Source organism: Aulostomus chinensis, chromosome 15 (genome assembly GCF_037954235.1).
Source record: "Aulostomus chinensis isolate RoL2024-O1b breed Wild chromosome 15, RoL_Achi_v1.0, whole genome shotgun sequence".
In the NCBI taxonomy this organism is placed as follows: Eukaryota; Metazoa; Chordata; class Actinopteri; order Syngnathiformes; family Aulostomidae; genus Aulostomus; species Aulostomus chinensis.
The window spans coordinates 6,805,891-6,819,415 of record NC_141334.1 but is presented as its reverse complement, the minus strand read 5'-3'; the positions used below and the strand labels follow the sequence as shown (position 1 = coordinate 6,819,415).

The 13,525-nt window shown below is 42.2% G+C and overlaps 1 protein-coding gene and 1 pseudogene across 2 annotated transcripts; both read left to right on the top strand.

Annotated features, from left to right (window-relative positions):
- The first annotated feature begins 602 nt into the window (after nucleotides 1–602).
- Nucleotides 603–7,321, top strand: LOC147248458 (solute carrier family 22 member 4-like). Its single transcript, XM_086225670.1, has 10 exons — nucleotides 603–1,010; nucleotides 1,947–2,050; nucleotides 2,139–2,293; nucleotides 3,596–3,767; nucleotides 3,900–4,026; nucleotides 4,378–4,478; nucleotides 4,696–4,910; nucleotides 5,365–5,547; nucleotides 6,344–6,479; nucleotides 6,938–7,321. The coding sequence occupies exons 1-10, from the start codon at nucleotides 603–605 to the stop codon at nucleotides 7,014–7,016; spliced, it is 1,680 nt and encodes a 559-aa protein (XP_086081796.1). The 3' UTR covers nucleotides 7,017–7,321.
- A 1,365-nt stretch (nucleotides 7,322–8,686) lies between these two features.
- LOC147248457 (organic cation/carnitine transporter 2-like) lies at nucleotides 8,687–13,501 on the top strand (annotated as a pseudogene). Its single transcript, XR_015119409.1, has 7 exons — nucleotides 8,687–9,090; nucleotides 9,185–9,288; nucleotides 10,467–10,621; nucleotides 10,782–10,953; nucleotides 11,079–11,205; nucleotides 11,857–12,068; nucleotides 12,714–13,501. The product of XR_015119409.1 is annotated as an organic cation/carnitine transporter 2-like (transcript).
- Nucleotides 13,502–13,525: the final 24 nt, after the last annotated feature.

Below are 13,525 nucleotides of genomic sequence, written 5' to 3'. Positions count from 1 at the left end.
CAACAAACAGGATGGTTAACAGTGATCAGCGACCATGCAGTTAGCAGCCTAATCAGAGGGTGCCAAGCCCACTTGGTTCCAAATGTCCATTACCATGAGATTCACACCCACTGAAACGTTGCTGCATCACATGACACAACTCCAGGGACTCAGGTGTTAGCTATGTTGACTTTGGTCTCTGTGTTACTGATATAGTCCAGACATTGGCCTTGGAGGACTCTACCCATTGTATACATCGATACGCGCAGAGCCGTAACTTCATTATCTTATATATACCATTAATTTTGCAATAAGTAGCACAAATGTGTCACACGGCACATATCATTTTATTGCAACTTGAAAATTATTAACAAGGACACTGTGCATGATATCTATTTCCCCCCCCCCCCCCCCTTGAACTTTGTGTAACTGTGTAACCTCACAGGTCAACTTCATCTGGGACATAAAATATTAACTCAGCTCCACAATTCAAATGGACTCACATATAAACTCAAGGTAACGCAGTCTGTGTCTGATAGTGCTGAAGAGGCGTCTACTCTACTTAAGGCCCACTCCTATAAAGCTTTTTGAATTGAGTTTTTTTTTTTTTTTTTTGTGACACAATGATCAATTCAAAAATCAGAGATTATGACAGTATCACGTCTTTTCTTGGATCATGGGGACCGTTTCAGCGAAGGATTTTTTTAGCACTGGCACTTAGTGTTCTCCCAAATGGCTTTATAGGCATTTATATTGTATTTGTAGGCGATACTCCACCACACGAGTGCCTCGTACCTGACAACTTTAGCATCAGCGAGATGTGGAGAAATGTGACGATACCCTTGGAAAAAGTGGATGGGACTATGAAGCGCAGCTCTTGCTCTAGGCTCAATCTGGAAATTGTTAGGAACTACTCTGAAAATGCAATCCTTCCAAATGTAGATGTAAATGTGAGTGCAATTCCTTTGGAGGGTTGTCTGGATGGGTGGAAGTACAGCAAAGCAATATACCAGTCAACCATTGTCACAGAGGTGAGCAAGAGTTAACGTCTTTGTTTTCCAATGGTTTTAAGTTGCTTATTTGAAAGTGTGTTTTCAAGAATATAATTTAAATCTGTGAAAATGTGGCATTCTTGTACAGTGGGATTTAGCTTTGCATGTAGAATAATCTGATCATGATGTGACAAGTCCTAGTGGAAAAAGATTCAACATCAACACCAGAGAAAAACCCGCGAAAGAAGGCACAGGTTCTTCAGATATACTTGGCGCAAGAAGTGTTTCCAAAGAAAGAAACTTAAACATAATGTTAGTTTTTTAAAACATTAGCTGATCCCTAGAACAGTCACAACACACTAAAACCATGCAAGACTCGATACAATTTAAACCACAATCCTTCCAAATGTCGCTTTTGTTCTGGGAGTATCGCTCAATAAAACCTTTTTCATTGATTTGGTATATTCTGTGGTAAATCAAAAGGATGGAACTCTAACACACAACTCAGCACAAGCAACAATTTTTACTGGCCAGGACATTCAGACAACACCTTCTTTGTCCTTAGCTGACACACTCATCCTCAGCTGGCAAAGGTTTTGCACTGTGTTCCAGATAACTACACTGCACCTTGATACTGTTACTGCCACCTGCAGGCAGACAAGAGTACATGTATGTGTTCAGTGCAAATACCATAAAACTGTGTACTCAAACTTAAACTAAGCAAAATCTGAAAGAATCAATATTCTTAAATCATTGCTGCTACCCAACAGACCGATAAGTACTTTATAAGTACGTCAATGACACAAGTACTTCTAGCAGTGCCGCTGCATCTTGTACTAGACTCACTGTTAACATCAATCAGCTCTGAATATGTTCACATCATATATTAAAAACAAGGCCAAAGACAAGTATTACAAACAGTTTGACAACATCAGCATTTTAACTAATGATCATCACACAACGGATGTTTTGCAGTGGGACTTGGTATGTGACAATGCATACAAAACTCCACTGACCTCCTCCATCCACTATGTTGGCGTCTTAGTGGGAGCGTTTCTCTCTGGCCAGATGTCCGACAGGTCTGTTCAACAGTGAAACTCCGTGAAACAATCGTTTGTTGCTGACTGTTAATGTCGTGTATCTGGCTAATTATCATTTCCAACACAGGTATGGAAGGAGGCCTGCACTCTTTCTCATGATGGCTCTGCAGACCGTTGCTATTACAGCACAGATATTCTCCCCAAATTGGGAGGTCTTCACTTTCATTTTCCTCCTTGCGGGTGCAGGTGGATTCTCCAACTATGTCGTTGCATTTGTGTTGGGTAAGTTCTATGATAATGACAAACAACATGGAAAATTTTAGACAGCTTAATATATAAAAGGTTCTATTTACTTCAGTGTCTGAGCCAACAGCTCTTTGAGGCTGTAGGGCTTTGAGCCAAACACTAGCATCAACATGCTAACATGTTCACGATAACAATCACAACACATTTTTGTTTGTTTGTCTGATGCCAAGGCTGACATCTTTGAATTTGTTTCTGGGCCTCTATTCGCGAGGGCAGGTCGTGAAATCACAGCCATACCTTTTGTTCTGTGTTTTGTACATAACACTTCTCTATCCCTTGGCTGACATTGAAAGGGAGTTGAGTGCGTATTCAACCCAAGAAAGGCACCTGCACCAAGAGGATGGATTGCAGGCAGTGACACAGCACAGCAGGCCTTGACGGCCGCTTTCTGTCTGCCTATATATTTGAGGATGGTAGCCAGAGGCAAGGCAAGCAGTTGTGCCCAGGGACTTACCAAAGGCTCTCCAAACTTGGAATGAGAACCGCAGACCCCGATCTGAGCCCACAGTCTGTGGAATGCTATGTAATTCAAAGGTGTGAAGCACAAAACGCTTGCAGTTTCAGAAGCTGAGGGTCGTAGGAGATGGACAAAATGCCCTGCTTTGTAGAAGCAGCCAATAGTCTGAAAAGCAACGGTACCTTGGAGAACTACAGTCAAAACTCCATTGCAATATGGGACCAGGGATAACCAGGGATGGGCAGCGGATACCAGCTCTTGGTGGAAGAGTGTATGGCAAACAGAACAGATGGAAACAACATGATGAGGACAAAGGACAAGATTAAATTCTCAAAGTGGCTCAAGTGGAGGTTAAATGTTGTCATCCACTCATCTCCAACATTGGTATGGATAAGATAGTCATCATGGCCATGATCCAACTTGGTGTAAACTCTCTTCCAGTGGGGGGGAAGTGGATATCCCTTCAGTCGTCAAATTATTCAGGCTGCTTGCAGCAGAGGAGGGTCTGACAGAGCCAGACGTCTCTCACTAGACAGAAAAAGCTAGACGGTTAACTTGAGGACCAAGGTTTACTGAGAAGCAGATCAAGAATGCAGAACACTGAGATCATGATGCTCATGAGATCATGGGTATTGAGGTTTGGGTGGTAGGCTCTAGTAAGGGGCTGGATGTGGAACCCAGGAGCCTGGGCTGAACACAGACACTGAAAATGGCAAAAATACACTACAGTTGATTACAGAACTGTGCACCAATATTTTATCAAACTGGCCAGTATGTACAGCATTTTTTTTCAAAATACATCTTGCATGTTTAACTTGCAGGAACAGAAATTCTAAACTCAAAAGCACGAGTGGTCTTTTGCTCTCTCGGGGTGTTCATGAGCTCAGCTTTAGGATACATGGCGATGCCCCCAGTGGCGTACTCCTTGCGTGATTGGCGGATGCTGCTGATTCCCATGGCTGCGTCTGGCTTAATATATATCCCTGTGTGGTGGTAAGAACAAGTAAATTAGATGTAATATTTCTCTTCCTTGAGAGTGCTACTCACATCAAATGGGAATATTCTTGCACTCTTCAATTTCCAAGCATCTCTAGTAATTGTGACGACATACCCCCGCGTCTCCAGGTTAGTGCCAGAGTCTCCTCGCTGGCTTCTCTCTCGGGGACGAGTGGAGGAGGCTGAGGCCATACTGAAAGATGCTGCCAAGAAAAACAACGTAGTGCCTCCAAATGCCATTTTCACACAAGCTGAGGTAAGACTCTCATTCTCATCCGTGTTCATTTTAGTTCAAGTCCTGTTTTCTCGTGTCTTTAGGTTGAAAAGATTGATAGGGATCGCATTCCGATCTAAACCTGAATATCAACATTATGACTAGAAACTTTAGTAACTTCATCAGGCCTACTTAATGATATTGTCAGCAGGCAGTTACTGATTTTTAAGATAATTCTTTCGGTTATTTTTGTATAGAAATAATCCACAATATCACATTAGTCATGTGTTGTTGTTTGATTTTTTTCTTTGGTGGACACAACATTTGATTCAGAGGCACTTTTTAAGATCGGAGCTGTAAATATTTTTGAACCAAAACCTGTGTTTGTCCCAGATTGAAGATGCAATGACTATGAAAGAAAAGAAATACAACATTTCTGTCGTCCAACGCACCTGCAACATATTCTCTCTCACTTTACTGTGTTCATTTCTGTGGTAAGTACATTATTTCTGTGTTCTTAAAATTTATATACCGTAGATTATTTTGAGGCACCAAAAACAAGAGGCTCAGAGAATGATAAAACTTGCTGCCAGTTCCTGATCAAAAGGCCCAGTTAGAAGACCTACATTAAAATCCCATATTGAAATGATGAAAAGTTGGCTTTGACTGTGACTATTGCTCATATTCCTTCTGTCCTAAACTTCCCCGCAGGATCGCCATCACCATCAGCTACTATGCTCTGATCCTCAACACTTCAAACCTGCACGGAGACCCTTATATAAACTGCTTCCTGTCAGCTGTAACAGAGGTGCCTGCTTACATCATTGCCTTGGTGCTGCTCCAGTTTTGCTCGCGGCACTTGTGCCAGTCTTCAACACTCTTTCTGGGTGGCATCATGATCCTGTGTGTTCATCTCATTCCAATAGGTGACGTTCAAATGCGTTTGCTCTCAAGGCACAAAATAGTTTGAAGTCAACAGATTTTGATGAAGCTAATCTGTCTGATGCAACACTGAGGAGATTAAGACAGGCAGATGCTGGGGGACTGCAGTTCAATGAAAACGTTTGAGCCACTATGCTCAAATCTGAATAGCTGCAAGCAACAGACGATGTTCACCATCTTATTTTAGCATTTACAAATAGCATCAGCAATGAAATCACACCTTTTTGAAAGACAAGCCAAGGACTCAGTACAGTAAAACAATAATTCCTGCAGGGCATGAGAATATATCTGCACCAAACATGTCAAATCATCTTGTAGAAAATTCACTCAAAATCACCAGCTGATTGAATAAACAATACTTCCATCCTCAGGGCCACGCAACTCCGTTTATGTATTTCCGGCAATATTAATGTTTCAACTTACTTCTTATTTCCCCAGATCAACCATGGGTGGCTATACTTCTTGAAATGTTGGGAAAATTTGGAGTCACGTCTGCATTTTGTGTAGTGTACACGGTCACATCAGAGGTGTTCCCCACTGTTATTAGAAACACGGCTATGGGGTGTTGCTCCATGGCTGCTCGTGTTGGAACCATCATCTCTCCCTTTATCGTTTACTTGGGTAAGCAATTTTTTTCAGTGTTTTATTTTGGGAAATATTACTATCGCTGACTGTTTTTCTGACCCAGTTACTGACCCCAGAAATTGATCGAAGCGAAGTAAAATCTGGTCAACGGGACGTAAGTTTATCTTGAAGACGTTTCACCTCTCATCCGAGAGGCTTCTTCAGTTCTAGTGAAGAGTGTGGAAACTCCAGCTTATAAACCTATGTGGGAGTGGTCAGTGCTATTGTGGTGGAAACGACCCTCCCGAGACTCACCTGGCCTCCCCAAACGACAGTCGTTGTGCGGTGTCAGGGAGTGTCAGGGGTGGTCGTTAGGGAGTTTCACCGACCACTCAGATGCTAATGGGCTGTGCTGGCAGCAGCCGTTCCACATGGGTCTTTCAGCTGAGCTCTTTGGGGAAGCTTTGAAAGGACTTGGTTGTAAATAGGTGAAAGGAAATGTCGCAGTCCACCTCCTCTGTTCAAAGATGGTTTCTCTATCCTGACGTGGATGGCTTCTTTAACTCCTCTTTCAAACCATCTGTCCTCTCTGTCGAGGATTTGGATATGGTCGTCCTGGAAGGAGTGGCTTTCCTCCTTGAGGTGGAGGAAAACCGCTGAGTCCTGTCCTCCAGAGTTGGCTCTTCTATGTTGGGCCATGCGCTTGTTGAGGGGCTGTTTGGTTTCATGTGCTTTTTGCATTTACACCCAACAATTCTCATGAGTGAGCACATCCTGCAATAGCAGCTTCCTTTGATTTGTCCTTTTATCATGTTTTATTGTAAGATGTTTGCTTCTTTTACTTTTTTTTCAGGACGATATTTCAAGGCACTCCCATACATACTTATGGGAACTTTAGCCATTTCTGGAGCCCTCATGTGTCTCCTGCTGCCAGAAACCTTTGGGAAGCCTTTACCAGAGACCATATCAGAAATGGAGACGATATGCGGGTGAGTTTACACACGTAACTCACGTGTTACTACGTGTTTAGTGCATATTTTTCTCCCCGTTTCTCACAATACAGCATTGGGAGTTTGTCATGTTTTTTGTGGCATTTATCATATGCCAGAAGAAGCTCATGATATCCCTGCCATTAAGATAAATTATTAATCTTGAAGATTAAATCAAATTAGTGTCTCAGTGCAGTTTGCGTTAATGATTTCACAGCTTAGTTTAACTTTGATCCTCAAAGGCTGGACTCAAATGTCTGTCAACATTTGAATAATTCCTCTTCCTATTCACTACTCTGTTTTTTATTTTAATGTTTGAAGAAAAGTAATGGTACGTGCTAAATGAATTGTTTACGATGATTTGCTTTTTCATTACACATAAAATTTGACCTTCAAACTTTGATGCTTTAACCTTTGCTGTCGCTGTCATTCAAAGTTCTTGTTTGCCTTTTCACCAGGCGAAGAGGGAAAAAAGAAAAGGAAGCTGACAGACAAGAGAGCACCACTGATTGTCAGTACAAACAATCCAAGCTCTAGTTCATTTTGGATTTTGTTTTTTGTATTTTTGTTATGTATGTAATCAGTATTTCTGCACATGTAGCCTTCTATTTAAACAAGTTCCCTAAATTTTGTGTTACACAACTTTGTTTCCTTTTTTGATGAGTCTAAGTGCTGTAGAACCTCATTTAATGTCCATGTATTTTCCTTTTGTTTTATACTGTGCCTCCATTTAATCTGTTAATTTATTCATTTATTCTACTATATTATGACTGAAGAGTGATGAAGACAAATGTTACTTCTATCAAACAGTTCATTGTTGATTCATGCCCAGGATGTCACATTGGTGAAGATTCAGGTCAGGTGATTGATACTCTAAATTGACCGTAGGTGTGACTGTGAGTGTGAATGGTTGTCTGTCTGTATGTGTTGGCCCTGTGATGGACTGGCGACCTGTCCAGGGTGAACCCCACCTCTCGCCTGAAGGGTGCTGGGGTAGTCTCCAGCCCCCCCACCATCCTTAACAGGATAAGCAGAAGAAAATGGACGGACGGACGGACGGACGGACGGACGGACAATATAGATGTACAAAGAACTCCCTAAGTGAAGTGAATTGTCCCGAAATTGTCTCTCAAAATATAAAACATATTTCTGGAGTAACAAATAAATGAAAAGCAAACCTGGTCAAGTCACCTGTGTCAGATGAGGTTAAGGCGGCAAAATAAAGACATTCCAGGGTGACTATCCAGGCAGGGACAGATTTACAAGGCGCCGATAGAAGCGGTGTCATGAAGAACTGTGGCGGAATTCATGAGACAAAATGGAACAGGGTGCGAGATCAGCTTCATAATAATAATAAAGCTATAAAAAAGAGGGCAACGATCATAGTGACTGCAGATTTTATTGACCAAACTGAAGAACAAAGATTATAATACACACATTCAGCAGTTGGCTTGTCAAAGATTAATTCTTATTTTATTGACCCCGATCAAACAGACAAGCTGCTTGATAGGGGGTTGAGCTCTTTTAGGAAGCGTGATCTCAAGAGTTAAAATATTGATGCTTAAAACTCCCATCTCCACTCTCACTTCAACCTTCAGCCGAATCCCAGACACAACACGGTTTTGTTCTCGATGGGAATTTGCGCACGGAACAAATGCACCCGATCACACTCCCGTACCACGCATCAGTCTTGAACCAAATCCTGGAATAGATATCCAACGTTTGCAAACGGAACAGGATTCCTCATCAAGAAAAACAGGTGCAGATCTTTTGGGTAAATGTGGAATTTTATTAAGAGAAAATTCCCCCACTGCACCAACAAGCCACTTAAATCAGTTCAGTGAGTGAAGGGTGAGTGGTGCACTCATCTAGGTTTAATTGATAGGGCTGATCCAGCCTTAGGTCCAGCCTCAGGTCCAGCCTTAACTCTGACACGGCTGTACAAGCCGTATTGTTTGTTGTTTTGTTTTTGTTTTTCACTCTGGCACAATAAAGATCTCACTTTGAAAGGAGGTTTTAAACTCTCTCAGGACTGGAAACTTAATTTTTTCATTGTGACTCTGCCCCACTGAGGGAGCAGTTCAGCCATCCCCTCAAAGAGTGCAGCCTCACCACTCGGTCCCCAGCTGAAGACTTTAAGAAGGATACAACGTCTAATACCCAGAAGAATTTCAGAGGACATTCGGTCTCCCTCAAGAGTAGCAGGATATTCTTGTAAAGAATGGGTGGCTATGATGAAGACACTGCATTCCTTGGACAGACCGGTCCTTACTTCTGGACAGCATTCTTCCTCCTAAACACAGTTTTTTTGTCAACAGGTTTTAATGGACTTTACATTGTCTTTGTGGGGGCAACTCCCAAACACCACTGCCTCATTCCAGATGTCAACCTGACTGATGAGTGGAGAAACGCCATTATTCCCTTTACAATGGTGGATGGGGAAGAGGTGCAGGACCAGTGCAGTAGATATAAACTGGATGTGGTTAGAAATCTGTCTGCTGGGGGATACCGACCTGGAAGAGACGTCAATCTCACCAGCCTGGAGAAGGAGGGATGTTTAGATGGATGGTACTACAGTAAAGAGATCTACCAATCCACCATCGTCTCTGAGGTCAGTATCAATGTGCACTTGTGCTTTCTGAATAAGACAGGACAAAATTTAAATTCTAAAAGTTTAAAATGCATGTGAATCACTTCTTTCACAGTGGGACCTTGTTTGTGACAACCAGTGGAAATCTCCTTTTGCAACCTCAGCTCTTTATGTTGGAGTCCTCATTGGATCCCTGATCTCAGGCCAGCTCTCTGACAGGTAGTTCATCTTCATAATCTCTTTTTTCATAATTTTTTTGTTCATTTTATTTTTAATCATGCATGTAATGGAAATTATTTTAGGGAAATTGTTCTTCTAAAAAATACTCACGAGTGAATAGTCTTGTGGCGAGGCAACAGCTTTATCCACCGGTCAAACTGAGATATTGCAAGAGATACTTTTGTTTTTTTTCTGGGACTGGGACATGAAAACCAATCTTACAGTGACGGCTTCCAAAATATCTAATCACCGCCATCTTTGGTGAACGATCTGGAAAGACAGAAAAGTAAAGAAGGAAAAAACATCATCCAGCAGCAGGCCTTCATTTGAGCAGGAAACCGGAAGTGATTTCGATGGCGCGAAAGAGTGGAGAGGTGGGAGAGGTGCGGGTACAGAGGTGTTCAGTCCACAGACACGCGTGTTTCACTCCCGCTCCCCTGGCGTGAGACCTGCTCCCTCTGACCGCTGTTAGGACAGTTAAAAGTCGCTGTCTTTTCAGTTAAGAGAAACATCGCACGGCGCTCGTGTAGGAGTCAAGATGGCGCTGATTGCGCACAAGGAGCAACCGTAGGCCGCAGCAGCCGCCTGCAAGTGTCCCACGAAGAGGTGTCGACGTGGGCAGAGTCGCCTTAAAGAATCTTAAATTGTCACTGTTACAATTTTATTAATCATGTAGATTATTTGACACCGAGGCCTTTGTGAACCCCACACCTGCGTAAGTGGGCGTTTGCATGCACGGTTGTTTCAGCGCCTGTTCTGTCTGTACTTGTTTGTGTATGATGCTTTGGAAAGGAAACAACTGAAGAACAATTGCTGACTTCATTGTGCTCACATGGCGCGCAGTCATGATGGGAATTATTACTTTGATGTTAACATACAAGAAATATGAAGTTTTGGATGCAGGATAATATCCACTTGTCGTTGGTATCAGCAGATATTGGTAATTTAAAAAAAATACATCGGTATTGGTCTGATAGTAAATGTCAGCTCAGCAAATCAAGATGATCTCCTTCATTTTTGCTCGTTGTTGTTCATGATGAAGCAACGATAAACAATGAGCTTTTTTGGAAATAAGGGGGGAAAAGTCCATCTTCCAAATTCAGCTTGTTTAGGACAAAACTGGTAAAACCCTTTGAACTTGTTTTTTTGTATAAATTAGTCATTTTTTCCTCGTTCAGGTTCGGACGGAAGAACACAGTCTTCGCCTCTCTGGGGATGCTGTGTCTCTCGGTCCTCCTTCAGTCCTTCTCTCACTCATGGACGATGTTCTGTGTCACGTTCGTCTTTGTCGGAGCCTCCCAGGTTGCAGTCACTGTTTCTACGTTTGTATTAGGTAGGAATTGTTGAAATAACGACCAACACTCCACATCAGTTGTTTTGTTGATAAACCAGGTAATCCTGTTGCCTGCATGAATGTATAATCTGACTTGTTTCAGTGTCTGTAATCTGCTGCCTTGTTTCTTTTTAATCTCTCAATCTGATGGGTTTGACAGGAACGGAGCTGCTGAGTAAATCTCTACGTGTGACCTTCACTTCTCTGGGGGCCTTCCTTTTTTACTCCATGGCATATATGACACTACCTTGGCTTGCATATGGCATCAGAGAATGGAGGACTCTTCTCTATGTCCTATCTGCGAATTGCGCGGTGTACGTCCAACCGCTGTGGTACGCGATTCCTCACATCTGAACTATTTCGTGCATGTTGCAGTACTGCGCTTTTCCCCCGACTCAGCACCCACAAGTTGATAGTAGATGTGACCATTGAAGTCAAGTTTAATTCAATGGCGCAGGTTCATCCCAGAATCTCCCCGCTGGCTGATCACCCGGGGAAGAGTGGAAGAGGCCGAGGTCATCGTCAGAGAAGCTGCGAGGAAAAATAAAGTCGACGTTCCTCCTGTAATCTTTCGAGAATCCGTGGTGAGGATGATGTCTTGTGACTTCACTTGTCAGGCGTCGCTTGAGCAGTGATATATAAAATGAGATGCATTTGAAGAATACATAGTAAAAGCAAAAACTAAGATGTCTTTACCATAAATACACATAATACATATAATAGTGCATATATGCAAATGACATCAATTTTCCAGAATTACTTGTAATTTTACCATCACTGCTAGTTTCATATGTATTAGTGTTTTAGCGTGAGCTCAGCACCGTGAAGGCTGTGCACCTCAGGTTCTCGTCTTGCTAAACTAACAATCAACCAATAAAATACTGTGTATTGAGGAAAGTTTTTCAGATAGGAGCAAAACTGACTGAACTTTTTTTTTTTTTTTGGGCTTTGCATTTGTTTTGACTTTTTTGTACATCTCAAAAAAAAAAAAAAAGAGAAGAGAAATCTGCCTTGTTTGCATTGATTGTTAAACAACAGTTCACATCTCCGACACACACCGTACTTGATGTTCTGAAATCCAGGAACATAAGATACATAACACTGATGGCTCTAACTTTGTGGTGAGCACTTTACGTTTTTCCACATTCAGATTGTCCGAGACATGTTAATGTTACGACATCTACTGATACATCAAGAGAACCGGGAAGGGCTGTTCATGTTTTCTCTCTGTTTAGGATGGCAATAAACGTGGGATATTTTGGTTTATCCCTGAACACCTCCAACCTCAGTGGAAACCCCTACATGAACTGTTTATCAGCCGCCTCCGAGGTCCCTGCCTACGTTCTGTCTTCGCTGCTTTTGAAGAAATGTTCCAGGAGAGTTCTTCTGTCATCGTTCCTGCTTCTCGGAGGAGGAGTTCTTCTGCTTAAGCCGCTCATCCCTCACAGTGAGTGTTCTGTGTCTTGCTCTGGTGAACTGGTGTTCCCCCCCCCCCCCCCCCCCCCCAGGTCTTTTTCGCTTGTGTGTGGTTTTGCTGAAAGTCTGAAAAATCTGCCACATTTCTGACATTTACGTGTTTAAAATACCCAATACTATTTTGATCAAGCAAAAGCTCAACTGTATTGAGGATGGAGGCATTAATCTCAGACCGAGTACACTGCACCGCATCATGTGAATAAATTAAGATTAGAATTGAAGAAAATATCTTTCGGAGTCGGTGAGAAAGTGTGTTTGTAATTAGTTGAGTTTAAAGAAGCAGCTTTGTAAAAGAGGCACCATTTACTTTGCTGGGGAATGTCCATCCATCCGTTTTCTACAACTTGTCCTGTTAAGGGTCGCGGGGGGGGGCTGGAGCAACAGCGCGCCCGGTAATGCGTGTTCTTTTTTTATTTTTAACACCTTAGTGACCCTTGTCCAGTGATTTAAAGGCTTCCTTCCTTTCAGGAATCATATTCAACCAACTCCATGTTGGAGTGAGGTGGTTGAGTTAGCTTTTTTTTTTCCTCCCTGTAGGTTTTATAAGGAGTTGTTTCTGTAAATGTGTAAGCTAAAGAATGACAGTCACTAGCAGACTGTTCAATCCTGTGTGCAGGTCAGCTGTCTACATTTGACAGAAGCAAAACCTCTGATGATGTCATATCTGCTCTGAAAGGATCGTCTTTGTTTCTCCTTGTAGCGGCTTTAAGAATGGACGTGGAGATGAGAGATTTCCAGCCAGCGGTGATGCTATACAATTAAAAAAAGGAAGGATTTTAGGATTTTCTCAAAGAAAGTTTGTGTAAAAAACAGTGTCACTTGAGACATCTTTGCTCTGTCCTCCTCAGCGCTTCAGTACGTTTCTCTAGCCCTTGAAATGACCGGCAAGTTTGGCTTCACCATGGCCTTCAGCAAAGGGAAGATGAAACCTGTGTATTCAAACTCCTATTTTAGGTCTGATTTAAGGAAAAAAAACTGTCTGTTTCTGTATGTAACTGAAAGTGCAATCCTCCCGTGGAGCCCATTGTATGTAACAGTATTTTAGCAACATGTAGGATCACCAAACATTGAATTATCACAAAAATAAGAGTTGAGGCCTGCCTTTGTCCCTTTGTGCCTCTGTCATTGTTTGTGACACACTGCTACCCTGGATAAGCAAACAACTCACAGTCCCTTTATCTTTAAAACAAGTCGTTTTACAAAAGACAACCCACTGGTGCAATTAAAAACTTGTGTTTTATTAGCTTTGTTATAAAAAGACCAGGATTTACAACCCTTTCTTGGTTTTATTTAATTGTGATTTCTCAAATGTCCCTCCCTGCTGTTCACTTTTTTCCTCCACCTGCGTGAACTCCCTGATCCACCGAAGCGAGCGAATGAAACATTAACTCAGCTCTGCAGCTCAGATGGCTCACACATTGAAGAACA

Excerpts from the sequence above, each read along its gene's own strand:
- LOC147248458 (XM_086225670.1), top strand. The coding sequence starts at position 603 with ATGATCAATTCAAAAATCAGAGATTATGACAGTATCACGTCTTTTCTT. Across the intron at positions 2,051-2,138 it reads TCTGGCCAGATGTCCGACAG|GTATGGAAGGAGGCCTGCAC; the intron begins GTCTGTTCAACA and ends TTTCCAACACAG. Across the intron at positions 3,768-3,899 it reads ATATATATCCCTGTGTGGTG|GTTAGTGCCAGAGTCTCCTC; the intron begins GTAAGAACAAGT and ends CCGCGTCTCCAG.